Raw genomic sequence first — 26,720 nt, forward strand, 5'->3', positions numbered from 1 at the left:
GATGCCTGTAGGGCACACGGGGGCCGATCCCAGGAAGGTTGTGAGCATTACTGTGTCCCTACACCTTCCTCCTCTACCTCTGCAGGGCTGCTGCCCCACGGGAAGGCTGTCCCATGTGCTGCCAAGAAATGCTGCTCCAGAGATGGCTCCAGGGAAGAGGCAAGCTGCAGCTTTCTGTCCTCTAAAGGGACACATAGGGTCTGGAAAGGTCTCCTCAAAAATCTGGCAAGGGACGTGCCTCCCTGGCAGAGGCACTCGGCCCTGTCACTGTCAGCCAGTTTGCACCAGTCACCACCAAGAAGTGAAACTCAAGTTTCTTTTGAGTCAGAGAAAAGCCATAAAAATGCATCTGGACAGCAGACACGCTCCCCAGCACCCGTGGGCTGGCTGACCCCTTTGCTGATCTGCCAGACCTACTGCCCCCCACGCTGCTCTCACCGCCACCAAGCACAGGAACACATCTCAGTGCAGGAAACTCCTCTGGGCACTGCGCTGGCTCGGGAAGGAGGCTTCCTCTGGCTGGACGAGGACACAGCTGCACACAGTGGCATGCAGAGCGGGCACTGCCACCCCTGCTGTGCTGATGAGGAGCTCAGCGCCAGGAGACAGACCTTTCTTTCCTCTTGGACTACTTTATTTGGTAAAACTCAGACTCCACAACTGATTGAGCTTCCCAGAACTTCCCTCCCTGAGCGAGCCACAGATCCTGTGGAGAGAGAGGAGCGTGCTGTCCCTCTTAGCTTCCTCACCCAGATGTAAAAAGATCTTCCCCCTCCACGGCCGCAGGTCTCACCAGCCCCTCATGAATCCTCCAGCCCTCGCCCTCACCCTAGAGGCAGCTTTGCTTCCCCTTCCAAAAAAAAAAAACAACCAAAAAAAAAAAACAGAGCACAACGGATCAAAAAGAATTGAAAACGAAACCGAAAGCAGGAAAAAAATTACCAAAGACAACAGTGAAGAGTGAATCCAGGCAAGGGCATCGCCTCAGCTGGGTGCTACTGCTCACCCAACAGGAGCAACGAGCAAAGCCCAGCTCTGGGTCAGCAGCTGAGTCCGTAGGATTTGTGAATCCAAGCTGGCAATGACGTGGTGCCTGGCCAACAACCCCCCCCCAAATCCCTAGCAAACTGGCTCCCCTTCTGAAACTCCTTCTCCCTCCTCCCCTCGGGCAAGGGCCACCCGCCAGTGTTCAGAGCAGCCGGTCAGGGGTCTTCCAGCTGCAGGCGGGGAAAAGCCTCCCTTGCTTGGTGGGGAGGCAGGTGCTAGGGAAGGAGCCCGAATCCTGCTAGTGGATCCGGGTCAGCTCCTCCACGATCTTTATCAGGTCATCTACGGTGGCCTCCCTCTTCATGCCGCTGCCGTCGTCAATCTGCAGGGAGAGAAAAGGCAGGGGAGGGTGGAGACAGCAGCAGGTGCAGAAGAATGCATGCCCTCGAAGGAGGGCTCGTGTTCAGTGCGGTCTGAACTTCTGAGCAGGGTTTCTAGTGCAAGTTTCATGAGCCCAAGCTCGTATCACCCATCTCACCTGCAAGTTTGCCACCACCTCCTGCATCTTGGGCCTGCTGATGTCCAGGAAGCTTTCAATCAGGTCGCCATCAATGAAGCCCGTAGCTGGTTCTGTCTTGCGCTCCGTGTGAAATGATCTCCAGGTGCCACCGTCAAGGAGCCAAACCCACAGGGAGTAACACCAACCCCAGACCGTGTCTGGAAAAAACCTCCCCCCACTGCATCCACAGCACTTGCTTGAGGCAGACTGACCACGCTGCCTCGACAGGATCACAGAATTTGTGCCCCGATTCACAAGCCAGCCCCCAGCATTTGCTGCTGCAGGCTCCTGGGTGGGCCACGGAAGGATATAAGGAGTGCTCGATCTTGCCCACACTCTTGATGACTTTGTTCAGCCTGTTCTGCATGTCCAGCAGCAGGTTGTACCAGCTCTCCGACAGCGAGGTCACCAGTCCTGCAAAGGACAAAATGGTGATGAGGGTTCAGGGCTCAACCCAGGGCAGCCCAGGGACCCTGGGGCCATGCTGCTGCAGCTGCCAGCAGGCAGGGAGCAGATGCTGCTGGACTGGAAGCTGGTGCCTGAGAGGGCTGGGATAAGGAAGGGGTTTCAAAGAAATCCAGAGCAATTTCCTCTCCTGGCAGCTCTCCAGAGAGAAAAGTAGGTGTCTGAGGAGAGTACGGCACAGAGCACTGCTAGGCTGATGACAGAGAACACAAGGAAACCCCAGACCAGGTCCAGCAGCAGAGAAGGGGACCTGCTACCCTCCTGCCCGAGGTGGTTCTCCCTCACCCTTACCTATCATGCCGTTGACTGTGCCAAAGAGAACCGATCCTTGTGTCGGAGTGGACGTCTCGCCAAGGTTCTGCATGACCAGGGACCCGTGACAGAAGACGTTGACAAACTCTCCCAGGTGGGACAGCCCCACTTCCTGCAAGTGCTGGCGCTCCTCGTCGGTCGTGGCAGCACTGAAACCCAAAGCACCCTGCTCAGTCTGTGCTGGGGTGACAGCTGAACTCCCCTCGCTCCTGTCTCACAGCTCCTCAGAGCCGTGCAAGCTTCTGCCCACCTTCCTGCCTGACACACCTCTGTAGCTGTGATGCTGAGGGGACCAGAAGGCCCTACTGCCCTGTCCCTCCTGTCACACACTGCCACATCCCCCTCCTAGCCAGCCCACCTGTCCTTCTGGCACACGAACAGGTTGAAGGCATTCTCTGCTCCCAAGAAGTTGTCGTCATCCAGGATCTCTACGGCACTCATCCAGTTTGGATTGAAGTCCCGGGCAATCTGGAAGAGGGCAAAAAGGAGATGCAGTACGGTGCGCAGGCAGCCTGCCCTGTTAACAAACATCTTCATTCCACCCAACGCCCACATTTGGGAGCAAGGAGGGATCCAGTCTGCCCTCTCTGCTGGATGAAGAAGCTGAGCAAAAGGCACCAGCTGCCTTGGTGGAGATGGCCCTGGCCTTAGTGGCACCCAGATGATGCCAGGGCAAATGCTGACAAGCCCATGCCAAGTAATGGTTGCACTCTGTGCACAAACCTACATCATTGTATTTCAAGGGCTGGCAGGTGCGGTGAGCCTGGCTCCTCCATTTACTACCTTCAACAGCATTTCACCTGCCCAGAGTCTTCTGGAACAGGTAATGCACACTCCCAGCACCTCTCTGACCGAGTGAATGTTCTTCCTGAAGAATATACCTGCTAGAACTCCAATGCTTGTAATCTGAAATTGTTTCGGTGACTAGTTCTAACGTTTGGTATTTAGATACCATTGCAGAAACTGTTGGATCTGTTTTAAAACTGCAGTTCAGCCAAAACACCCCTTGTGCTGTTGGCTGACAGCAAACAATATCTTTGGACTTGTCTGATAAATTACATCATCTAAGGTGATAAGAGAAGTGAAGGCCTCTTCTTTCTTGAAGACCTTTTCCAACCTAAACGATTCTATGACTAACACCAGTGATACCTCCTCAAAGTTTCCTTCCATGGGCTTGTATGCAAGGAGCAGGACAGATCGCATCAGATCTCCCACAAGGATGAAGTCTCCCTTGGTCTTCAGGTAGAGCGCCATGATGTTGTTGTAATGGTTGCACTCTGTGCGCAGCTCCTTCTCAGCTGTCCACTCGTACAGGCGCACCTGAAGGAAGGGACATGACTCCTGAGCTAAAATGGACACCCGTGACAGCCAGGACACGCTTCTCCAACAGAGACTGGGGACCCAGCTGACAGGCTGGACAGCTTCCAGCTCCAAAACGTGCTCATGAAGCAAGTCAGGGTCTCATGGGAGTCCTACCGTGCTGTTGATGCTGGCTAACAGCTTCCCGTTGAACTCCACCATGGAATATACAGCTCCCTTCACCTCCTTCTCAGCCAGGCTCTGCAGCTTCCCTGGAATCAATCCACAGAGTGCCAAGTTATATGTGCATCGCGCTCCCAGGGCCAGGAGGCCTTGGGGGAGTTGTTCAGACAAGCTGCTTTAAATACTGCTCTCTAGAGGATTTGTGGGCAAGTAACACAGGAGCAGCAGGACAGCAGGGGGCAGACACACAGAAAACAAATCACAGAATGTGGTTCTCGTGAGGGATTCCTGGGTTCCTCTGGCAGATGGGGAAAAGGGGACGTGCTGTGATGACCCACAGCAGTGACAAACCACTACAGATCCTCTCTGGGGACAGCTGGATCTCATGCAGCTAGATTTGGCCACACAAGAAGACCTTGCTCTTACCATCAGAGTAGTGGAAGACGACGATGCGGCCCTGTTTGGGCTCTGCCTCCTCAGGATACACCATGGCAGTGCCCACAATGAAGTAGGTGTTTGGATCCTTGCCGAGCTTGCAGGAGACCAGGCTGAGGGCATACTCGTTTTGCAGGAACTGGTGAGCATGAAGCACTGTGCAAAGAGGGAAAGGCAGGAACAACTGGGTCCCCTGGGTGCCAGCAGCCAGCATCCCCACACAGGAGCAGAGCAGTTTGCCTAGGAACAGCTGGAAACTCAGGCCATGAACAAGGTGCAGAGTCAATGGCTGCCTGGAGATCCCCTCACCTATTCCCTGCCACCACCAAATCACTACGCCTTAAACCTATGACGTGTGGCTGTTGATCTTCCACAAAAAATGCTCTGACCGAAGGGAACGTATGAGATCACAGCTTTGTGAAGGTCACAGGTATCAGCCACGCGCTGATAAGCTTGTTCTGCAGGGGACCAGTGGCTGAGAGTGTGGGCAGCATTTGGGGCTGGTACCTTCGAAGGTGTGCTGATCTATGATGAGCAGGTTGTGCACCTCCACCTCCTCTCCAAAAGATGTCTCATGCGGTGCTGTGCTGCTGGAGAACAGCTTGCTGGTACTCACGCTGCTGGACAGGGCCTAGGACACAGAAAGACAGGTCACATCCTCGTGCTACTTGGCACGTCCTCATGCTGCACCACGAAGGCTGAGACAATTGGGGACCAGAAGGATGAATGGGAGAGAAGGAGCTCCCTGGGCCTGAGGAATGGAGCACACTCCCTGCACCCACAGATATGCACGATGTGCCAGGCAGAGGCAATGCTGCTGAGCAACAGCATTAATAAAACAATTAACACAGTGCTGAAGTTCCCACCACAGCTTTTGCCTGAAGGGGCCTTGTGTCTGCACCTCTGAGAGAAGGAAACCACTCGAGACCAAAGAGAAGTCCGTACAAGGGACTGAAGGAGCAGCGTTCAAAACAAAGGTGATCAGACAGAACAGTGAGCATGCTGAGGCTGCAAGAGAGCAGCACAGAGAGACCCTGACACCACCACAGAGAGCTCTTACCACCCCATCTCCTCCCAGGCTGCCAAAGGGAGAGCCTGTACTCAGAGCTTTGGAAGAGAAGATTGTCAAGGAAAATCTGCGACATGGTTTGGGCTAAGGAGCTTCAGTACCCACAGCCCAGAGCTCAGGGAAGACGTAGCAGTTACCCCTCACCTGGGTGCTGGCGCTGGGTCTGAGCGCGGTGGTGCCCCCACTGGCATCCTGCACCTCGATGCGACTTGAGAGCACGCCAAAACACTGTGATACCTCTTGGTAGCAGATTTTCCTGCAGGACAGAGAGCTGTGTGAGCAGCAATGCCAGGACAGGCCACTCCAGGGAGAAACTACAAGGAAAGAGCTGCTTCCTTGCACAGACTACTCTCAGCACACACCACTGATTCGGTCTGTGTGCTAAACTGAGCCTGCAGCAGGAACACTGACTGCAGAGCTTGCCTCTCCCCATGGTGAAATCTCCCCCAGTTTTGTCCTGTGCAGCAGAATAAGGGCCCCTCGAACCAGACTCCCCCTTCCACTGCTCAGCTCAGCTCACCTGGGTGATTCGTAGAGGGGAACCGTGCGGATGTGCAGCTTCTGGATCTCATCGATGGTGCCGATTGTCAGAGTGCTGTTATTGGCCAGCGCCAAGCTGTACAGGAGGAAAACTCAGCAATGGGGCTTGTAAGGCATGAAGCACAGCCAAGAATCTCCCTCTTCTTCCCACCCCCAAAACTGCTGGTCATCAGATCCCCTTCCCATACTGTGCAAATCCAAGAATGGTGGCCAAATCAGTGCAACATCTAGGGTTACTGATACACAGAAGAGAGGGACAAATGCTTAAGAGACAGGACCACGCATACCCGTGTTCTCATGCAAGACCCAACAAGCAGCACAAGGGACTGATCATTGTCCTGGGAGAATCCAGCGCCAGGACTGCTATATGGCATGAGAGTATTGATGGAAAAAGCTCTCCCACTGACCAGACTCAGGCATACTTCTCTCCTGGACATGGTAAGATGGAGCTCCCAGGCTGAGCAGCCCACCCTGCACCTCCTTTATGCCAGTACAGAGCCTAAAGCTCCCCCTCTCTGTGTCAGGCAAGGCAAGGTGCAGGCTCACCTGTCGGGATACCCATCCGAGTTGAGGGGACACATGTAGTTCACTTCCTTCAGGTTGACGTTGGAGAAAACCAGCTTGTGGTTACTGCTGTAGATGACGGTGGGGCGGTCAGAGCAGGCGAACACGTTGGTGGTGGACAGAGAGCGGAAAGTCCTCAGGACAGTGGGCTGGGTCCCGAGGGTCACCTTCTTGCGGTCACTCAGCAAACCTGCAGAAAAGGAGCACCGGTGTTGGGGCCTGCCCCAACAGAGCTCACAGGAGCAGGGCAGCAGAGAATAATGTGGCTGTGACATGCTGGGAGGAAATGAGTGTGAGTAAATGCATCCTGCTGGCAGCAGAGAAACGGATACAGGCATCAACCTCCTTTCTCTGCAGTCCCTTGGAGAAATCCACCAACTCACAGTACCTACAGCCAGTCTCACATGAGCACAACTAGCTCACTATGAGAAAGAAGTAACGTTTGGAAGCACAGAGAGATCTCCAGAAGGATGAAAAAAAAAGTATATCAAGCAAGTAAGAGGGTGTAAGTCCAGCCACCTTCCCAGGCAGCCCACTCGGTGCTAGGCCCTGTAGTTACCTGTCTCGAGACTGAGCCCAAAGTAGAAGAGCGCCCCATCTCCCAGGGCACACAGAAGGTAATGGCTACTCTCAAAGGTCGTCATCAGGATGGAGCGAGGGATAATTTCTGCAGGGAACAGGAGAAGGCTGATGTCACTCACGGCTCAACCAGGTCACTCCCTGCTGCCCCCAGCCTCAGGAGAGCCCTACCTCCGCCCAGCATCTCTTTGTGCAGCAGCTCAAATGAAGGCAGCTTCAGGATACGGGCGGAGATGTCAGTCCAGAGCCCGATCGCACACAGTGGGGACATGCCGTTAGTGTCCCCCAAAGGAGTGATGTCCAGGCAGGCAACTTCATGCTCCATTTCTGTGCAGCTGGCAGGAAGAAGAAATCAGACAGCAGTCAGCCCGGAGCCCAGGGACAGACAGGAGAGGCTGAGAGCCTGTGGGCCAGGAGGAGAGATGTGCACTCACCTGATCTGCCTGAGCTCCTGGGGTCGGATCTCCAGGTAATACAGGGCTCGTCCCACAGCCACCACCACCTGGTTGCTGTTACAGGAAGCCACGCTGATGTTCTTCCCATTGGGCTCTTTCCACTCGCTCACCAGGGCTTTGGGTTCCTGACTGACCAGTCTCACAGAGGCAGAGGTGATCTGAGGAGAAAGCACGTCTGCTCGGAGCCAGGACAACACCTCACTTTTTACACCTGCCCAAGGAAGTACTGCAGCCCCTGCCATGATGCACAGCACAGATCTAAATTACCTCTACAGATGAGAAGGGCTACAGAGCCAAGATGAGAAAGATGTCTCCTCTAGAAGGAGCATTACCTGGATCAACTGCTGATGTGCCACATTGCCACAGAAGAAAGTCTGCTGATCATCCACAAACCCTGTGAGCTCCGTCTCTTCTACCTCCTCTCCATTTAACATAAGAACCCTAAAGGGGAAAGAAGATCCTGTTACGTCACGCTCCAACAGGCAGCTGAGAGCCTGGCTCAGCCCTAACCCCACCTTACCTTGTCTGGCCAACGAAGGACAGCACCAAGGTATTGTCGGTCTCACGATGACAATCCGACCTCAGGGGCCACAAGCCTGCAACAGAGAGGCCACGTGCTCACAGCAAATATTACAAAAGCTGGTGGGTGGAAGTCCCCCACCCACACCTCATCCTCAGTCCGCTCACAAGGAATGTCCCCACTGGGCCCCCTCAGGTCATGGGGTGCATCAGACAGCACCAAACAGCTCACACACCTTTAATTCCCGGCAGGTCAATGCTGGCATGCTCGTGAATCCCAATGCCGTTCCGGATGATCCGTAGCGAACCCTCTTTAAACGCACCTGAGCACGTGACCAGCTGGAAAAAAGGCAAATATTTACCACTTGTTGCTGGGAAGCACCCCCAGCACTCCTCGCAGTGATGGACTCAGGCTAAGATGGGGTCCACATCTTTCTTGCGTCTCAGAGGAAGCTCTTTGGCAGCTGACCCTTCCCCATGGCAGGAGAGGAAATAGTTCCTTATTAACAGAGGTGCCCAAGAAGAAGCCCTCCCACCCATAACCACTCTTCAGTGAAAGACCTCTAATCCTTCCTGCTACAGGATAATACTTTTAACAATAAATGGATTTCAGTCTTTTCCTTCCGCAGACTCCCTCCACACACCTTGCAGGCCCAGACATCCCCAGGACAGAGAACTTCAAGGCAGGATCAACATTACCTGTCCTTGGCCTTGTCTTTCCAGGTCTACTACACACATGTCAACGATGGGACCGAGGTTGGTGAAGGTCTCCATAGCCACTACATAGGAGCCCTGCTCATTGCTGTCCACGTTGAGCTACGAACAAACACAGTCATCAGTTTCCAACAAGAAAGGTGAAGTGGAAAGCAGACGGTAGACAAGGAAAAGAAAGGAAAGTTTCCATCCATATGTATACACCTCTTGCAAACAGGATGAAAGCAGATGGATGAATCCTGTCTGAACACACATTTAAGCTAGGACAGGCCCCCACTTACCTTCACAAGCTGGGAATCCCCAAGCCGAGAGCCAACAAACACCACACCGTTGTCCAGGTAGGTCAAGCACTCTGCAATGGATGTCTGGGAATTGCAAAGAGACAGATGAACCACCCTTAGCATGAAAAGGGCTCTGCCATGCCTCCCAAGCACTATGCCTGAACTGCAGCCCAACAGAAAGACCCTGGACACAGGGGAGGAATTTAAGCCCTTTACAGAACCCACAGAGTCCAAACTTCTCCCAGGGATGGTGTGCAAACACCCTGCAAAAACCCATGAAGATGCTGTAAACGTTCAAATGCCCAAATCAGGAATTCCCCAAGCCAAATCCAGCAACTGAACATTTGGAGCTGACAGCTTTGGGGAGTGAAATATCACTCCAACCTGGGCTCCAAAGAAACACTGCTCCTGCCATTTGTCTGCCTGCAGAGCCCCCCGACCTTGTGGTGAGAAGCAGCAGGGACATGGCGTTGACATGGCAGCGTCCTACCTCACCGAGCAGTTCCACACGCAGGTCCTTCAAGGTGACCGTGCCGTCCATCTGTTCCTCCTTCTCCAGAAGCAGCATGAAGAGGCGTCCTTCCATGTCCCCCAGCAGGTAACGGGACCCGTTGGGATCCACGCGGTTGTGGCACACGATTGTGCTTTGCTACGTGCAAAGGAGGAAGTGTTAGGAAGCCACTGCAACGGCACACACCGGAGGGGAACAACCACATCCACAGCACACCAGCTGCTTGCTGGAACCACAGCCAAATCCCACACCAAGGCACTCTTCCTGCATGGAGGGAGAGGGCCGGATTCACCCCGTAATCAACTTTCACAGATGTGTTGCAAAGATGCTGCCTGGGACCCGAAGAGCTCCGAGCCTGCTCCATTTCTGGACAGAAGCTCTGCAGATGTTTTGCTCTGCGGGGTAGCTGTTGCCAGGCCTCCTGTCTATGGATTTGGTTTAAAAACCCTGATCTTGCAGATCTTCACTGGATGCAAGCATTCTACTGGCCTCAAGAGCCAATGTGCCTGTGCTCTGACTGCAGGTCAAGGCAGTTTTGTACACCAGCAGTGTGGGAGAGCTGCTCTACTCACTCCAGTATAATGAACCCTCCAGCACAGAGCCCCAGCAGCAGTCCAGTAGGCTGTAGGCGTTCACGCAACAATTAGTGTTTTTTGTACCTAAGATTTATACCTCTTTTCCAGCCCATCATTATTTCCCGCTTGAAAGGAGCTTTTGATCACAGCTCAGGCCCTCTTTCAGCCCTGAGCAGCACCTCAGCCGTGCCATTTGTGCTTCCTGTACCATTTAAATGTGGGAGCTGGCCCGTCCCTCTGACAGAAACCACAAGCTCAAGTTCCATCACAAACTGTGTGAGTCTTTTTTCCTTTGAACAAGTGTCCCAATCATACATCGCTGGACTCAAGTCTCCAAGGGGCTCATTCATATCTTTCGCTGCCTGAACTGAAACCAGGCGCTGGCCTGGACCAATGCCCAAACCACTCACTACCTCCTAATTAATCCCTTTCTCTGGGGCCCTAACGGGATTTCAGCTTTACTGCAGCCATTTCCGAGTACTCCACAGAGAGCAGAGCCACACAGGACAGTGCAAGCACACACTGACACACCCTTACAAGGATCACGCGTGTCCCTCAGTTCTCCAAAACACAGGTCAGCCATCGTGCAAAACACCTATGCTCACCCAAGCTCTAGAATTAAGCGGCCCTACTAGGCCACACCTGGAGACCAGAACAGCTTAAATTCCTGACTACAAGTGGGCCAGCACCCTCCCAGCACTCCCAGACATGCCTGAAAACAGAGGAACTACAGGAGACAATTCTAGACATCAGCAGTTGCTCACCTTGATGATAGGTGGAGCTATAGCCAGGTATTTATCTCCGTTGTGATAGGTGATGGACTCCTGCCCGATGATGATTGCACCTCCAAAAGGCTCTGGCACTGTGCAGGGGAGAAGAAAAACGTCTTACCAGAGAACCTGTGCAGCACAAACAAGGTGTTCAGCCTCAAGAATTAAACAGAAGGGAGGATCCTGCACAAAGGCCTGACCTGCGATGACCATGGAGGCTTCAGCCTCTACGTTCTCCTGCTTCCAAGGACCTTTGTTGAATTCCTTCTCACGCAGAGACACCTCGTACGTCTTGACATGCCGACCCTGAGGGTCCTGAAAGAGAAGGCACAAATGAGCACGGACACCCACGACAGCCTTGCGTGCACAGCATCAGAGGCTCCTGAGGCTGAGCTGATGAGCAACTGCAAAGCAAGGCAGCGCTGCCCCATCACCCAGTGACCAGAGCTGCTGAGCCTCTCCGTCCTGCCCCCCAGTTCAGGCTGCAGTTGCACGTGGGTCTGAACGCACGCACCCTCAGCCACGCTTTCCCTAAATGTATCTGTACGTAGACCAACCTTTAGAGAAATCCCTGTGCCAAAAGAAACTGGAAATGATTTTTCCATTTTTATACGCACAAGCGATTTTCTGGGCATCGCACTCATCTGACGCACGGCTCTCTGCAGAGCTGGGTATGAGTGGCTCTGCACAGCACTGCCACCGCCCCCAGCTCCAGCAAGGCGCTCAGGAATTCAGCTCGGCTCTAACGGCACAGGTGCCAGAGCAGCTGAGCGCCCAGCTCCGTGCTCCTCAGCCTTTTCAGCCTGGTTTCCTGAGGCAACAATCCGCTCGCTTGCTGAACAAACCTCTGCTGTCTCTGCTTTTCCAATTCCCGCCCTGGTGGGCAATTTCAGCCAAACCCAAGAAGGAACAGAGGCCTCGGAGGCAGAGCCCACGTGGAAATAAAGGCTATAGAAAAGGAGTCCACACTAACAGGCACTTGGGAGCCCACGTAGGAACAGGACACAGGAGCAGTCAGGGCACAGAGAAGCCTTTGATCGTAACCCACTGGCCTATTTCACGCCTCAAAAGCCGAGACAAGGCTCTAAGCCACAAGGAACCAGGTTTCCTCAGAGATGTTGTTCGCAGAACTACTTTAAAAGAGCTGTTCATCTTTTTATTTATTATGCCTTACCGCTTTCCAGACCTAAGTAAAAGTGGGTTTTGCTCCCTGTGGCTGTTGGCCCTGTAAGCAAACACCCACAGGAAAGCCGGGTACCTCCTGGCTCACCCCTCAAAGCCTCTGAGCTCAGCAAACCCTCACCAACAGCACTCGGCAGCCCGACGTCTGGGCACGGCGAGAAGCAACGAGCAGCGCCAGCGGACAGAGAAGGGGAAGCCGGGGAGAAACGGATACACAGGGAGGAGAGAGATGAGGAATTAGCACAACCAGAGCATATCCTGTATGTGTTAAAGCTGAAGCGAGGCTGTTAGAATGGCAGAAGAGCTGTTAATGTGACTTTGGCATTTCTGGACCTTTTTATTCCACACAACAGAAGTTCTCAAGCCTTTTTTTTTTTTTTTTTTTTAAATAAACTTGCTCATTTTTGTATCTTCCTCTGGTTTCGTATCTACACAAGAATCATCTCAGACACTCAATGCTATTCTGCTCGATCCAAATCCTGTGACAATGATTAATAAATTGAGAAGGAATCAGAGAAAGCAGCAGCTTGGAAATGTTCCCCCTCCACACACACACACGCAGTCAGACTCCCAGGAACCAAAGCAAACCCAGCGTTTTACATAAGGCCTCATGAGTCAGAACTCGCATCTCACTCCTGCTGCAAGGGTAAAATTGATCTATTAGACATGGAAATAGATAATTTATCTGTACAACACCTGTTTATAACTCCTAAAGAATTGCTCCCAGTTTGTCTGTATCGTAAACGTGCCAGATTCCTTGAGATAAGACCCCTTCTGCTAGCTGACTGCAGGATGACCGAGCTCCTCCTTTAGGATGCTCTTGAGGACCGAGTGGAAACTTGTGCTTCTGTCCAAGCTCTGACACAGAGTTTAAGAATTTGGCCAACTCACTGTCCCTCTCTGCCTGTTTCCCCACCTGACAACGGCAGCAGCACAAATCAAACCCTCAGGGGCTCCCAGCGCTTCTCTGAGCTGCACGCCGCTGCTGCCAGCTCTGGGGACGTCACCCATGAAGCAAGACAAAACCACAAAGAGCATCGCCAGCCGCTCCTGCTGCATATTTCTGCAGCGAGGACAGGCTAAAAGAGCTTCCCTTCTGACATCAAGCTGCAAAGTGTCACAGGATAAAAATAGGGCTCCATAGACGCTCCTCACTCAGACAAACAAGGACTGCCACGTGTTCTGACAGCTTGTTTGGAGGCCAAGGGAGAGCTGCAAGGTGTGCAGATGGGAAGAAAGAGCACAGGGCAGGGGGAGAGCACTGTCCTGATGCAGGGGGGCCGGGCTGTTCTCCTGAACCCTTACTTACATAGCAACAAAGTGACATCTCCCAGGTCTTTTCTCACTAACTGTCCAGTGGGGTTCAAGAGCACCCACCTCTCTCGAAAATAACAGCAGTGGCTTTTGAAAACAGGGAAAAATCAGCCCCTTGCTACCACGTGGTTGTAGCTCCCATGGTACGAGTTTGCCTCCATGACCACAGTGAACTGAATTCACACCGGATCCTGCGCTGTTGTCGCAGTAGCTCCCAGCCAGGCCCCAGCTAGTGCCGGCTTTGACAAAGCAAAGATAATCCCTTGTCCAGCCAGCACCGCAAAGCCTCTTTGGTTCAAAATGGAGTGTTCAGAGAGAGGCCTACAAGCACTGCCTCTGTGAAAAAACACTTCTTTTTGAAGACAAAGGGTGAAGTCTCACAGCTGTGTTTGTATGAAGGAACTGAGCAGGCTCTGACCCACCTGCTCTGCGCTCCCTGGAAGGACCCACGTGCTCCTCTTAGCACAGGAACAGGCCCCTCCAGAAGAATCAGCTGCCCAGCTCTCCTGGGGGAGAGCATTTCTTTTTTTGCCTCTCCCAGAAGCGGAAAAGCACAGCACTAAGGAACATGGGTTTGCCTCGGCTATGAAATGAGCCTGCAGGACCCAGACCTGTCTCTTCCTCCCCTCTCAGCCACAGCACTGCTTTCCACAGGATCCAGCACACCACCAACGCTCTAGCCCCTTTGGAAAACCTTTGAAAGGAGACCTTGGCTCGTGCAGGTCAGCCCAGCAACCCTCTGCTTGAGTCACGGATGGAGAACAAGGTACCTGGTAGACGAAGCAGATGGTCGGGGCCTGGCAGCCGTAGAGGAACTTCACGTCGATGACCTGGAGCTCTTCCAGGCGGATGTTAAAAGCCTTCAACTCCTTGTTCTCCCGGTCCAGGGGGATGACCTTGAAGAGGCCGTCGTAGAGCCGCAGGCCAATCATCCGGCACTCGGGGTCAATGATGCCGATGATCCCGGTCTCCGAGGGACGACCGATGCGATCCTGAGCAGGAGAGCCATGGAGATGGGAAACAGAGTGACCACGTGCCCCAGGAGCAGAACCCGCAGCCGGCTTTGTAACCCCAGCTCCCTACCCAACGACCTCAGGGTCGCTGACGGAGGGCAGCGCTCCCCACTGGTGTGAAACGCTTTGATATCCGTGACCAAAGCTCACCCTCCAAAAATCTAGCACCGTTATCTCCCTCCTGCAGGCCCCTCAGCTTTGCATGGCAGGGGCTGATATCAGCACCTCCGTGTCACGAGGCAGAACCATGGCACGGGAAGATTAAGTATTTTTTTGGCCCCAAACGCACCAACACATTACTGACAGGATGTGCCCACCTACGCTTCCTGCCCCTAACCCCCCGCTCAGCTTCGCTCACAGTCAGTCAGCAGAAGCTCAGCACCTGGAAACAGATAGGATGTATTTTGGCTTGCCAGCTGACAGAAATCGTTTGGATATGGAGCACCAAAAAGCCAAAAAGACATGGGGATCCTTGACCCCCTGGGAAGGCGTGATTTTAACCAGCAAAAAGCAGAACAGAGCACACCAACAGTTATTAAGCTCATTGCACAGCCACAAAGGCAAAAGTAAATTCAGCAGTCGTGCTTCTGGTGTGCAGTGCATAGGGACTGGTCACAAAACACCGGAGGAACCATTTTGGAGGAAAAAAAAAAAACTTTTGGAGAAAAAAAAAAAACACTTGGGTTTTGAGTACTAAATCTCTTTAAAGTTGGAGCACCTCAAATCAACCTTATTATTCTGCAAACTGCTCTAAGAACACAGCTGGAGCCGCGTCTTCAGTCCCTGAGGCTTGCTCACTGGCTCAGAAAACCTTTAGAATTAACAACGCCAGCAGGTGAACCTGGCTAGGGCCCCGGTAGGTAAAAAATCCTAAATATCAAGGCAGATGCCTGTCACACAGATGCACCTCTGCCACTAACAACATAAATTTGTCCTCACGGAAGAGAACCTGCCTCCCCCCAGACTGGAGCAGGAGCTGCAGCGCTGCTCACCTGCACGTTGCCGTGGGCACGGGTGATAATGTCGATGCTGTCCCCGTTCTGCTTGTACTCCAGGATGCAGGCGTTGTACTTGGCCGTCAGGATGAAGAGCAGGTCCTTGCTCTCGCCCTGTGAAGGAAGGGCCGGGGGGTGCCGTCAGGGGAGGGCTGAGAGGGAGCGACCCCACACCCGCACAGCAGGCAGCCCCCTCCCGCAGCAGCACACCCACCTTGGGACGGAAGAGCTCCATGACGGCAGTCTTGCCATACATGCCCACCTCCTTGACGGGCCGCAGCCCCTCAGCCGTCACCACGTAGATCTCCAGCCGCGTGTTCTTGGCGATCAGCAGGTTCAGGTCCTCCGCCGAGGTGAAGTGCCCTGAAAAAGAAACAGAGAGAGGCCATCAGCCCCCACCACAGCAGGGTGGCAGCTCGGGGCGCTCCCACCGAGCCAGCTCACAACCCTGGGGGGCCCACCCCGAGACCCCAACACCACCCCAACCACCTCCCCCCCAGCTCCCCACCTTCCTTGGGGAGCCCCCCAGCCACAAACCCTCCCCGCCACCCCCCAAACACCCTGCAGCGAGGCAAGCCCCTGACACCAGCCACCACCCCGCAGCCCCCCAACCCCCCCGATACCCTCAGCTCCCTAAAACCTCACCCCCCCACCCTCAGTGGGGCCCCCCTGCTCCCCAACCCCCCCAAAACCCACCCCCAGCCCCCCCAGAGCCTCGAACCACCCCCAGCCCCCCCCCGGTGCCCCCACTCCCTCAGCTCCCCCTCAAGGAACCCCGAGCCCCCCCCGCTCCCCTCAGCACCCCCAGGCCCCTCCCACACCCTGGAGCACCCCCATAGGCCCCGCACCCCCCCCCCGCCGCCCCCCAGCCCCGGTGTCCCCCCCCGGTACCGGTAACGCAGCCGTTAACGGCCGTCGGCTTCTGGGCCGTCACCACGTAGTTGTAGGACATTGCGGCGGCGGCGGAGCCCGGCCGGGCAGAGCGGGGGGCGTGGGGGGCGCGGGGGGCACCGGGAGCACCGGGAGCGGGGCCTCAGCGCGGCCTCTCCGCCGCCGCCACCGCCACCTCCCCTTCCGCCCGCCGCCGCCGTGACGTCAGCGGAAGGGCCGCTCTGCGCCGCTCTGCGCCGCTCTGCGCGCTGGGAGGACCGCCGGGAGCAGACGAGACGAGAGGTGCGGGGCGGCAACGGACCCCCCCCCCCAAAAAGGGTCAGGGAGGGGGTCCCGCTGCTGGGGGGGCGCCCCAGGGACTTCCCCATCCCGGGAGGGGGCCCCATGTGTCAGGGGGTGCCCCCTGGTAGCCCCATCTCCATCCCAGGAGGGGTCCCCATGTGTAGGGCTGCCCCCAATGGTCCCCCCCCCTCCATCCCAAAAGGGATCCCCTTGTGCAGGGCTGCGCCCCGTTACCCCCCTCCCCATCCCAGGAGGGGTCCCTGTGTGTAGAGATGTGCCATATGGCACCCCCCATCCCGGCAGGGGTCCCCATGTGTAGGGCTGCCCCCCCTGGTCCCCCCCCCCTCCATCCCAAAAGGGATCCCCTTGTGTAGGGCTGTGCCCCTGTTACCCCCTCCCCATCCCAGGAGGGGTCCCTGTGTATAGGGGCATGCCCTATGGCACCCCCCATCCCAAGAGGGGTCCCCCTTTGTAGGGCTGCACCCCCTAGTCCCCCCATTCCCATCCCAGAAGGGATCCCCACGTGTAGGGCTGCACCCCCTGTTACCCCCCTCCCACCCCAAGAGAGGTCCCCGTGTGTAGGGTCACACCCCCTGTTACCCCCCCACACCCTGGTAGGGGTCCCCATGTGTAGGGTCACACCCCCTATTACCCCCTCCCACCCCAAGAGAGGTCCCCATGTGTAGGGTCGCACCCCCATTACCCCCCCACACCCTAGGAGGGGTCCCCACGTGTAGGATCACACCCCCATTACCCCCCACACCCTAGTAGGGATCCCCACATATAGGGTCACACCCCCAGGCCCCCACGCTCCCCCTTCCCCTGCCCTCCCCAGCCCAGCCCAGCCCAGCCGGGACGCCCCCATGCAGAGTGGGGGGGGCTGGACCTTGCCCTCCCTCAGCCCCCGGCAGAGTTTGGACCCAGGCTGAAGGCTGCACGGGAGCCACAGCACGGGGACAGCCGACGGAGCCGGGGAGCCCCGCGTCCCTGCGTCCCCCCCCAGTGCCACCGGGACCCCCGGGAGCTGCCGTCCCACCACACAGCCATGGAGGTGAGCCGGGGGCAGCGCGACGCCCCTCTCCCCGCTCCCCCGTCCCTGTGTCACCACCTCTCCGTGCCCGCAGGCCCCCAAGAAGCTGGTGGGCTCGGTGGCCGGCTGCGCCGATGACACGCTGGCCGGGCTGGTGGCCTGCAACCCTGGGCTGCGGCTGCTGCGGGGACACCGGGTGGCCCTACGAGCTGACCTGGACGCCCTACGGGGACGCGTGGCCCTGCTCTCCGGGGGGGGCTCCGGCCACGAGCCCGCCCATGCAGGTGAGTGCCCGCGGCCCCGTTGTGGTGCTGCGGTGCCCCCATCCCCAAAATCCCCGAGCCCTCCCGGCCCTGCTGCTCCACAGGGTACATCGGGAAGGGCATGCTGAGCGGGGTGGTGGCCGGCGCCGTCTTCACCTCTCCCGCCGTGGGCAGCATCCTGGCGGCCATCCGGGCGGTGACGCAGGCTGGGGCAGGTACGGGGACACCCTGGGGTGCTGGGGGGGAGGTGGGTGGCCCTGCTGCCACCTAACTCCCTGCCCCTCCCCGCAGTGGGGACCCTCCTGATTGTGAAGAACTACACCGGGGACCGGCTGAACTTCGGGCTGGCGCTGGAGAGGGCGCGGGCGGAGGGGGCTGACGTGCAGATGGTGGTGGTGGGGGACGACTGCGCCTTCACCACCCAGAAGAAAGCCGGGCGCCGCGGGCTGTGCGGCACCGTCCTCGTGCACAAGGTCCGCAGGGGTCCCCCTGGTGTCCCTAAGGGGGGGACAATGCGCAGGGGACCCTCACCCCTTGCTGCCCCCCTCCCTTTGCAGGTGGCTGGGGCCCTGGCGGAGGCGGGGGCGAGCCTGGATGAGATCATCAAGAGGGTGTCGGCGGTCACCAAAGCCATGGGTAGGCGCGTGGGACCCTCCCCGGTGACAGATAAGAGGCACCAGCACGGGGTGGACTTCAGCCCGAGCCGGGCACCCCACGTGCCCGCAGCGTGGCCGGGGCACGGCGGCGTTCCTGCCTCCCCATGTGGCTGTCGCGTGCCCGCCGCCTGCCCCGAGATGTGGCACGCAGCCCTCCTTCTCCCCGCCGCCTGCAGGCACCCTGGGGCTCAGCCTGTCCCCGTGCAGCGTCCCCGGCTCCAAGCCCACCTTCCAGCTGGCCGACGATGAGATGGAGCTGGGGCTGGGTGAGGAGCTGCCCCCTCGCCTCCCCCCCTGCGCCAGGCTGCTGGCGGGCGCGGGGGCCACGTGCCCCCGGGTGTCAGCATGGGGTGACGCTGCCCTGTCCCTGCAGGGATCCACGGCGAGGCCGGTGTCCGCAGGATGAAGGTGAGCAGCGTCCCCTCACCCCGCTCCCCTCCCTGTCCCCCTGCCCTGGCCTCACGGTGCCCTGCACCTTTGCCAGGTGATGCCGGCGGATGAGGCGGTGGAGACGATGCTGGCGCACATGACAGACCCTGCCAACGCCTCCCACCTGCCCCTGAGCCGCGGTGAGCCCCCCCCGGGTGTCCCCTGAGCCCCCCCGGGGCACCCTCTGCACATCCAAGGAGGCGGGGGGGGGGCTTCACTCTGCTCGCTGCCTCGCAGGTGCTGCCGTGGTGCTGGTGGTGAACAACCTGGGCGGGCTGTCCTGCCTGGAGCTGGGCATCGTGGCCGGCGCTGCCGTGCGTGGGCTGGGTGAGTCTGGGGGCACCCCGGAACCCCCCCCCGGAGCTCTCTGCTCCTGAGGGAGCCTTCCTGCAACCCCACCTCGCTCACGGCCACCCTTAACCCGTGCAGAGAGACGAGGAGTGCGCATCGCCCGGGCCCTGGTGGGCTCCTTCATGACGGCGCTGGAGATGGCCGGGGTCTCCCTCACCCTCATGCTGGCGGACGAGGAGCTGCTGGGGCTGATTGGTGAGCGCCCACGGGTGGGGAGGTGGCACAGGACACATGGGGTGGCCCTGGACGCCGGCACTTGTGGGCACATGGGATTGGGGCCATGGATTTGGTGTCTCCCGCTGAGCTGCCACTTGTCTCCCTCCTCCCCTGCTGCTCCAGATGCCGAAACCACGGCCATGGCTTGGCCCAACCTGGTTGCGGGACCTGCCGTGAGCCAGAGACCGGAGGTGCCGGCACCAAACGAGGGACCAGAGCCGCAGCCAGCTCAGCAAGCACCTGGTGCAGGTCAGGGCAGCCGCGGGAAGGAGCCGTCCCCGCTCCCTGCCTCAGTTTCCCTGCCTCCCCTGAGTTCAAAGCCAGGCAGGGGGGTGACGTCTCCTCCCTGCAGGGCCTGGCACGAAGAGGGTGCAGCTGGTCCTGGAGCGGGTGTGCAGCACCCTGCTGGGCCTGCAGGACAAGCTCAACGAGCTGGACCGCGCGGCGGGTGATGGGGACTGCGGCCACACACATGCCCGGGCAGCACGAGGTGGGTGCCACCCGTTCCCTGCACCAGGGCACCCCCAGCTGCCCCCTCGGAGGAGCAGGGGCTGCTCCACCACATCCATCGGCGGGGAGCGAGGACCCCCAGGCCTTGAAATACGGCCCCCACTGGGGGACAGGGTGCCCCCATGCTGCTGGATCCCCGCAGCCTCCCTTTTTACCCCTCTGCCCCGCAGCCATCCAGGAGTGGGTGCGCGCCCGGCCCCCGCCGGCAGCCCCGGCCCAGCTCCTCTCGGCGCTGGCCGACCTGCTGCTGGAGAAGATGGGCGGCTCCTCCGGTGTGGTGAGCGCGAATTGGGACCCCCATTTTGTCCCCCTCACCCCGCTGCCACCACGGTGGTGACAGGGCCGCTGTCCCCACAGCTCTACGGGCTCTTCCTGACGGCGGCCGCCCGGCCCCTGCACAACCGCAGCGACCTCCCGACCTGGGCTGACGCCATGGACGCCGGCATCGAAGCCATGCGGCGGTGAGTGCTGCAGGACCCCCGCGGGACCCCCCCCAAGCCCCTCTGCGGGCTCCTGCCAAGCGCTGTGCTTGCCACGCAGGTACGGAGGAGCTGCCCCGGGTGACAGGACGATGGTGAGTGCCACCATGAAAGGGGAAGCGCGACGGGGTCCCGATGCTGCCCTCTTTCCCTGGGGGCTGTTGGTGGCCCTGGCGCTCAGCCCCCTGCCCGTGTCTCCCAGCTGGACTCGCTGTGTGCTGCAGCACAGGCGCTGCACGCCCTGCGCAGCCCTGGAGCCGAGCTGCTGACGGTGCTGGCATCCGCAGTGCAGGTACAGGGATGGGGGGGGGACAGAGGATGGGCAGAATGGGATGGAAACGGCCACACCGGGCGTGCCCTGAGTGCTCCCCGTTCTCCTGGCAGAGCGCAGAGGAGGCGGCAGAAGCCACCCGGCACATGGAGGCTGGCGCGGGCAGAGCCAGCTACATCAGCTCGGCCCAGCTGCTGCAGCCTGACCCCGGGGCGGTGGCGGCAGCGGCCGTGCTGCGCGCCGTGCTGGAGGGGCTGCGGGGCTGAGGGAGGGCAGCCAGCCTGTGGTTGCCCCCCCCTCGGCTCCCTGAGGCTGTGGAGGCGATGGGAGATGCGGCAGCGCGCCCCCCGTACCCCCAATGAATGTTTGTGGTCCCCAAAAGTTGGCTTAGTGTCTGTCCTTGTGCAGAGAGGGGTGGGGTGGTGGGATTTGGGGCTGGGGGGAGGCGGCTGGTCCCCATGTCAAGGGGGGGGATCCAGCCCGCCCTGAGCGTGATGGCTGGGGAGGAAGGAAGCTGCTGGGCCACCCACGAGCCCTCATCTCTGCCCCGTGGCTGGCTGGGGAAACCAGGAGGCTCACATGGCTGCGCTCACGGGGTGTGGAGGAAACTCCAGAAAGGGGGCAAAACAGGAACTCGGGGACCGGGGCAGAGCCTGCCCTGCACCACAGGGTGAGGGGAACCACGCAGCGGCCCCAGCACGGGGTGAGCACGGGGACTGGGTTGGGCCGCCCCAAAGGACGCAGGTGCAAGAGTACTGCGGAAGCCAGCGCTTTATTAAGCGTCCCTGAGGGCTGCTGAGCTGGTCCCACCACCACACACACATCCCCCCGAGGGGTAAGGCACGCTGCAAGGCCTCCTGCCGACCCCGCAGAGGAGGCAGGGCTGGGGCAGCTCGTGCTGTGCTGGCTCCCAGCACCACCAGTCACGGGGCGCTCCTCTGGCAGCTTCCGACCTGACGAGGTGCCCGAGATGGCACCGCAGGGCTCAGGGGCAGCCGATTTGGCACAGATCCCGGTCCGGGCGCGAGGGGACAGCTGGACCCCGCAAGAGCTGGCAGGCAGAGGCACGAGGACGCAGGCAAAAAGGTGTCCCCACTGCAGCGGTGTCTCTGCTGTGAGGCAGCTGACCCCGTTTCTTCCCACCGACAGAAGAGCGTTGGGCACAGGCAGCCCGGAGAAGGCGAGGCGTCGGGGCAGGCGGGAGAGCAACGGGGTCGGAGAGCTCCAGGCTGGCAGCCCCGGCACGGCAGGGGGAGATCTCAGAGGCGTCAGCGCTCGGTGCCGAGCAGGGGCTGCAGGGAGACGTGGGTGAGCCTGGAGCCTGCGCTCCCCTGCCCAGCCCAGCCCGGGGACGGACCGGTTGGGGCCACGGGGGGGTGGCAGACCCCCGGCTCGGCTCCTCAAAGCCACCCTGGGAGCCGATGTGCAGCCCCACAGCGCTGCGGGTACCTGGCGCGTGTCCGTGGAGCCGTCCTCGGGGCGCTTCCAGTCGGGCTTGGCCAGGGCGCACAGCACCAGGACCCCAAAAAGGACGATGAGGAGCCCCAGAGTGTTGGCGAAGACAGCCTCGGGGGGCAGGCGGTTGTAGGGCGCCGGCGCTGTCCCGTTCTTCCTGCGGAGGAGAATCACAGGGCTGGCTCTGTGCCCCCAGCACAGCTTCACCTGCTACAGCAGGAACAACCCCACAACCCCAGCAGCCCCATAACACCGCTCCCGTGGCTGCCTGTCCCGTCTAACCATGCCATGCCAGCCCCCTGGCCCCTGAGGGTGCTGCTGCAAGGAGCCGCCAGTGGCCGTTATACAAAGCAGCACGGGGCTGGAGGTGACATCTGGAGAGTTAAGACCCACCAAGAGCCTTCCTCATCACGTCCAGCCTTCTCCGCAGCCCACATAACTCCTTATCCACCCTGCAGCAGGGAGCTGTGGTGGTTAACCACGCACCTGGGCTGGGGGGAAAGTTTTCACTTCCCTTAGTTAAGCCCATGCCTAGTTTCGGTTGATAGCACTGCAAGCGCGGAGATAAAAATACAGCCCCAGCTCCCCAGCCTCTCGCCCCGCGGGGGCTTTCCCGATGGCTGGTCTGGCAGAGCCCCGCTGCAACACTCACAGGCTGAAGAAGAGCTTCTCGTTGATGCCCGACACGCAGGATGCCACGGAGAGCATGAGGATGGTGGAGCCGAAGAAGACGTGGACGGGCTTGTAGAGGGCACGGAGCCAGGGGGGCGCGTAGGGCAGCAGGAAGGCGCTGAAGCCAGCCAGCCACTGCGGAGAAAGGGATTGAGGAAGGGAAATTTGGGGGGCTGGGACGCAGGGCGGGGGGGGGGGGGGACAGAACACGCACCCACCTGGCAGGAAAAGAGCAGCACGGTGGCCAGCCCCAGCCAGCTGTGCAGCGAGTACATGTTGGGCGTCTTGGAGGCGTTGTGGAAGCCGAAGACGGCCACCAGCCCCACCACCGTGAGGCCGAAGGCTGTGAGGGCCAGGGCGCCGTGCAGGAGCTTCCAGGGGAGCTTGGGGCCGCGCCAGGCGGGGGGCAGGCGGTACACCAGGGCCGCTGGCGGGGCGAGAGGGGTCAGGGGGAGCCGGGGAGGAGCAGAGAGGAACAGGGGAGAGCAGGGGGGAGCATGGGGGGTGCAAAGGGGACCAGGGGGGAGCATGGGGGGTGCAGGGGGGAGCATGGGGGGAGCATGGGGGGAACAGGGAGAGGGAGGGGGGAGGATGGGGAGTGCAGGGGGGACCAGAGGGGAGCAGGGGGAAGCACGGGGGGTGCAAAGGGGAGCAGGGGGGGAGCAGGGGGTTTCCGCCTGGCCACTCACCTGCTCCGTAGAGCACCACCATGCCCGCCACCATCAGCACCGGGTGCCAGTTGAACATTCGGACGCTGCCGTCCCAGGCGAAGCCCCCGCGCCAGCGCTGGCACCAGGCGGCCACGAAGGCCAGGCAGAGGAGGCCCAGGCCGGCCAGGAAGGCGCAGAAAGGCCGCAGGGGCACGGCCAGCATCGCGGCACCGGGGGGGCGGCCGAGCCTGGAAGGGAAATTCGAGCTCCGTCAGCCTCCCCGCCCGGCTCCCCGCTGCGAGCAGGCACCGGGGGGAGGAGCCGGCCCCAAACGGGAACCCGCACCCCGGGGGCGGCCCCGCCGCCAGCCACACGCCTCCCGGGTGGTGGGGGGGGGGGGTAAGGGAGCCCCGGGTGCCCCCCCCCCGTGCTCCCCGCAGCCCCTCACGCACTTGCAGGCTCCCTCCACCCCCCCCCGTCCCCGCTCCCCCTCACCGGCCGCGGGGAAGCAGCCCCGGGCCCCCCCCCGCCGCCTCCGCCGCTTCCCCCTCGCCCTCACTGGGCGCCGCCATGTTGGGGGGGGGACGCTCTAGCCGCCCGACTCGGTGGTCCCCCCGCGCCGGGCAGGGGAGAGCCGGGGAGAACCATAGAGAGCGGCGGCTAGAGCGGCCCCCCCCCCCGCGCTTCCGCTTCCTCCTTCTCTTCGTTCCCCCTCCCCGCGCGCGCCGTTGCTATGGAGACGCAAGATGGCGGCCGCGGGTGAGCGCTGGGCCGGGGGCGCCGGGGGGAGCCGGGGGGAGCCGGGCACCGCCGGGACGGCACCGGGGGAGGCTCGGGGGGGAGCTGGAGCCGCTCGGGGGTGGGCTGGAGCCTCTCGGGGATGGGCGGGCTGCGAGTCCGGGGGGTGATTCCCAGCCCCGGGGGTCCCCTGGTAGAGAAGGGCCCGGCCCTGCCCCCCCGGCCCCTGCCTCACCCGCGCCTCCCTGCCCGGCGCCGCGGGGTGAGGTGGCGGGGAGCGCTGCTGGGGCACGGCCTGGCCTGCTCAGCGCTGCCAGGGAGAGGTGTGAGTAATCTGCCCGCGGTCCCCCAGGGCTCGCACGTCCTCCTCGTCCCCTGTGTTTTTTGTTGTTTTTTTCCTGTTTGCTCCGTGAAATCGGGGGCAGTCGGAGCCTGGAGGGTGGGAGAGAGCGGCCAAAGAGAGCCCCTGGGAACCGTCAGGACGCGCTGTGGCTTTCATCCCGCTTTGAGTTTCCTGGCAGAGGAAGGTGGCAGGGTTCAGGAGCTGGGCTCCCTACCAAGCAAAACCTCTGCTCCCCCCGCAGGTGCCAGCTGTAGGGAGCGGCGATGCTGAGCCCCCGATGCTGAGCCCCTGGCACCACACCATGAGCTGCCTGCACCGCTGGGGATGCCGGGGCTGAGGGCTCCAGCCCCCCGGGAAGGAAGATGCTCCAGACCAGCAATTACAGCCTGGTGCTGTTCCTGCAGTTTCTGCTGCTGTTCTACGACCTGTTTGTCAACTCCTTCTCGGAGCTGCTCCGCACAGCCCCTGCTGTCCAGCTCATCCTCTTTATGTGAGTGCCGGCCGGGCAGGGCAGCGGGGCAGAAGGGCTGGGCTCTCCCCCACCACCGATCTCTCACCGTGCCTCTCCTCTCCCTCAGCATCCAGGACATCGCCATTCTCTTCAACGTCATCATCATCTTCCTCATGTTCTTCAACACCTTCGTCTTCCAGGCCGGGCTGGTCAACCTCCTCTTCCACAAGTTCAAGGGGACCATCCTGCTGTCCGCAGCCTACCTGGCGCTCAGCATTTCCTTCCACGTCTGGGTCATGGTAGGCTGGGGGCTGCCCGCTTCGCCCAAGGGCACGCAGGCAGCAGCCACCACCCCCTGCTGCCTTCTGTCCCTTTCCCAGGAGAGGCAGGGCACGGTTTCCCACTGCTGGGGGCGTTTTGGTGTGCCCCCATCCCTGTTGCCCCCCTGATCGGGCTGGCAGGGAGCTGCCACATCCCAGCCCCCGCCCTCAGCGCTGTGACCTGCTGCAAAATCCTCTTTCCCCAGGGAAAGCGTGGCGGCTCTGGCTGCGTGCTGCCACAGAAGCCCCCGCTGGAGCGATCCCTGCTGAAGGCTGTGGCGGCAGCTCCCGGTTTACCTGGGATTAATCCCCAGCAAATGCCTGTGCAGGGAGGCTGGGGGCAGCTCCTTCCTGCTGGCTTCAAGCCCCGGGGGTCCCCTTCTGTCCCCTGTTCCCTGTCCCAGCTGCCAGTCCCCAAAATGGGGATTCCACAGGGCTGGGGCGAGGGCTTGTCCCCACCCCGCTGCCCCAGGGATGTCGGGGTAGTGCCCGGGGCCGTCCTGCCCACGCTGTCCGGGCAGGGGATTGATGGGGATTTACAGGGATCTGAAGAGCGGGGCCAGAATAGGTCCTGGCTCGCTGCCCAAATCCCCTGAGCCGCTTAACCTTTGGGGTGCGGCTGCTCCCGGAGCCAGCAGCATCACATGGGCCCGGGATCAGCGGCGGCCAGGCCGCGGGAGCCGGAGGTGCTGCCCCCAAGCTGAGGCACGTGTCCTTCCTCCTGTCCCCGTCAGAACCTGCGGTGGAGGGACTCCGGCCGCTTCGTCTGGACCGAGGGCCTGCAGACGCTTTTTGTTTTCCAGCGGCTGGGTAAGGGCTCGCGTTGGCTGGGGCAGCAGGAGCAGAGAGGGAGGCTGGAGGCTCCTGGAGGCCGTGTGGGCACCCCAGGCCCTTCTGGCTGTGACCCCAAAAGGCCTCCCCTCACCTGCTTCCCTCCCTCCGTCCCGCAGCGGCCGTGCTCTACTGCTACTTCTACAAGCGGACGGCGGTGCACCTGGGCGACCCCCTCTTCTACCAGGACTCGCTCTGGCTGCGCAAGGAGTTTGCTCACTTCCGCGGCTGACGGCGCCGCTCCAGCTTGCCCCTCTGCAACTCCTCGCCCTGAGGGACGGATCCCAGAGGCCGGGGGAGCTGGGCCGGGCCCCTGGGCTGTGCTCTTTGTGCTTCCAGCGTCCAGGCCTGCTGCTGGCGCGGCTCATGCAGACAGCAGGGATCAGCAGGATGCTGGTGTGTCCTGGTCTGCCCCTGCGTCACGGCCCCTGGTGGGACTCTGGTGTTTTTGTGGGTAGTACAGGAATAAACTCGCTGCGTTTTCCAGAGGCTGCTCTGTCTGTGCGTCCCTGGGCTCTCCTGCTCTCCCCTTCCGCGGGGAGCATCCCTGCCTGCTGTGGG

General features: G+C 60.2%; 4 protein-coding genes across 5 annotated transcripts; 2 read left to right on the top strand and 2 right to left on the bottom strand.

Annotated features, from left to right (window-relative positions):
• Positions 1-612: 612 nt before the first annotated feature.
• DDB1 (damage specific DNA binding protein 1) lies at positions 613-16,417 on the bottom strand. The gene is made up of 27 exons (XM_068685464.1): positions 16,213-16,417; positions 15,536-15,684; positions 15,319-15,435; positions 14,084-14,305; positions 11,018-11,132; positions 10,812-10,909; positions 9,452-9,610; positions 8,962-9,045; positions 8,666-8,782; positions 8,203-8,305; positions 7,968-8,043; positions 7,780-7,888; positions 7,427-7,605; positions 7,164-7,327; positions 6,973-7,080; positions 6,396-6,603; positions 5,830-5,925; positions 5,454-5,565; positions 4,748-4,871; positions 4,232-4,396; positions 3,800-3,894; positions 3,473-3,643; positions 2,682-2,791; positions 2,303-2,472; positions 1,858-1,960; positions 1,526-1,649; positions 613-1,369 (listed from the first exon to the last, which is right to left on the bottom strand). The coding sequence occupies exons 1-27, from the start codon at positions 16,271-16,273 to the stop codon at positions 1,286-1,288; spliced, it is 3,423 nt and encodes a 1,140-aa protein (XP_068541565.1). The 5' UTR covers positions 16,274-16,417; the 3' UTR covers positions 613-1,285.
• A 38-nt stretch (positions 16,418-16,455) lies between these two features.
• TKFC (triokinase and FMN cyclase) lies at positions 16,456-21,080 on the top strand. Its single transcript, XM_068685521.1, has 18 exons — positions 16,456-16,494; positions 17,396-17,545; positions 17,619-17,808; positions 17,892-18,002; positions 18,079-18,260; positions 18,345-18,423; positions 18,620-18,709; positions 18,817-18,851; positions 18,928-19,012; positions 19,110-19,199; positions 19,302-19,418; positions 19,563-19,688; positions 19,792-19,929; positions 20,120-20,226; positions 20,307-20,410; positions 20,490-20,523; positions 20,631-20,720; positions 20,813-21,080. Exons 2-18 carry the CDS (start codon positions 17,540-17,542, stop codon positions 20,963-20,965), a joined length of 1,737 nt encoding a protein of 578 aa, XP_068541622.1. The 5' UTR covers positions 16,456-16,494; positions 17,396-17,539; the 3' UTR covers positions 20,966-21,080.
• Positions 21,081-21,454: 374 nt separating this feature from the next.
• On the bottom strand, positions 21,455-24,180 carry CYB561A3 (cytochrome b561 family member A3). 2 transcript variants are annotated; one of them, XM_068685570.1, is made up of 6 exons: positions 24,036-24,180; positions 23,516-23,724; positions 23,045-23,253; positions 22,807-22,961; positions 22,149-22,311; positions 21,455-21,991 (listed from the first exon to the last, which is right to left on the bottom strand). In XM_068685570.1, exons 1-6 carry the CDS (start codon positions 24,122-24,124, stop codon positions 21,968-21,970), a joined length of 849 nt encoding a protein of 282 aa, XP_068541671.1. In that variant the 5' UTR covers positions 24,125-24,180; the 3' UTR covers positions 21,455-21,967. The 2 variants fall into 2 exon arrangements, with proteins under 2 accessions (XP_068541671.1, XP_068541672.1); XM_068685571.1 differs by having other exon boundaries at positions 23,972-24,097.
• Positions 24,088-26,645, top strand: TMEM138 (transmembrane protein 138). The gene is made up of 5 exons (XM_068685581.1): positions 24,088-24,235; positions 24,799-25,047; positions 25,136-25,307; positions 26,063-26,138; positions 26,279-26,645. The coding sequence occupies exons 2-5, from the start codon at positions 24,920-24,922 to the stop codon at positions 26,389-26,391; spliced, it is 489 nt and encodes a 162-aa protein (XP_068541682.1). The 5' UTR covers positions 24,088-24,235; positions 24,799-24,919; the 3' UTR covers positions 26,392-26,645.
• Positions 26,646-26,720: the final 75 nt, after the last annotated feature.

This window comes from Anas acuta, chromosome 5 (assembly GCF_963932015.1).
Source record: "Anas acuta chromosome 5, bAnaAcu1.1, whole genome shotgun sequence".
Lineage (NCBI taxonomy): Eukaryota > Metazoa > Chordata > Aves > Anseriformes > Anatidae > Anas > Anas acuta.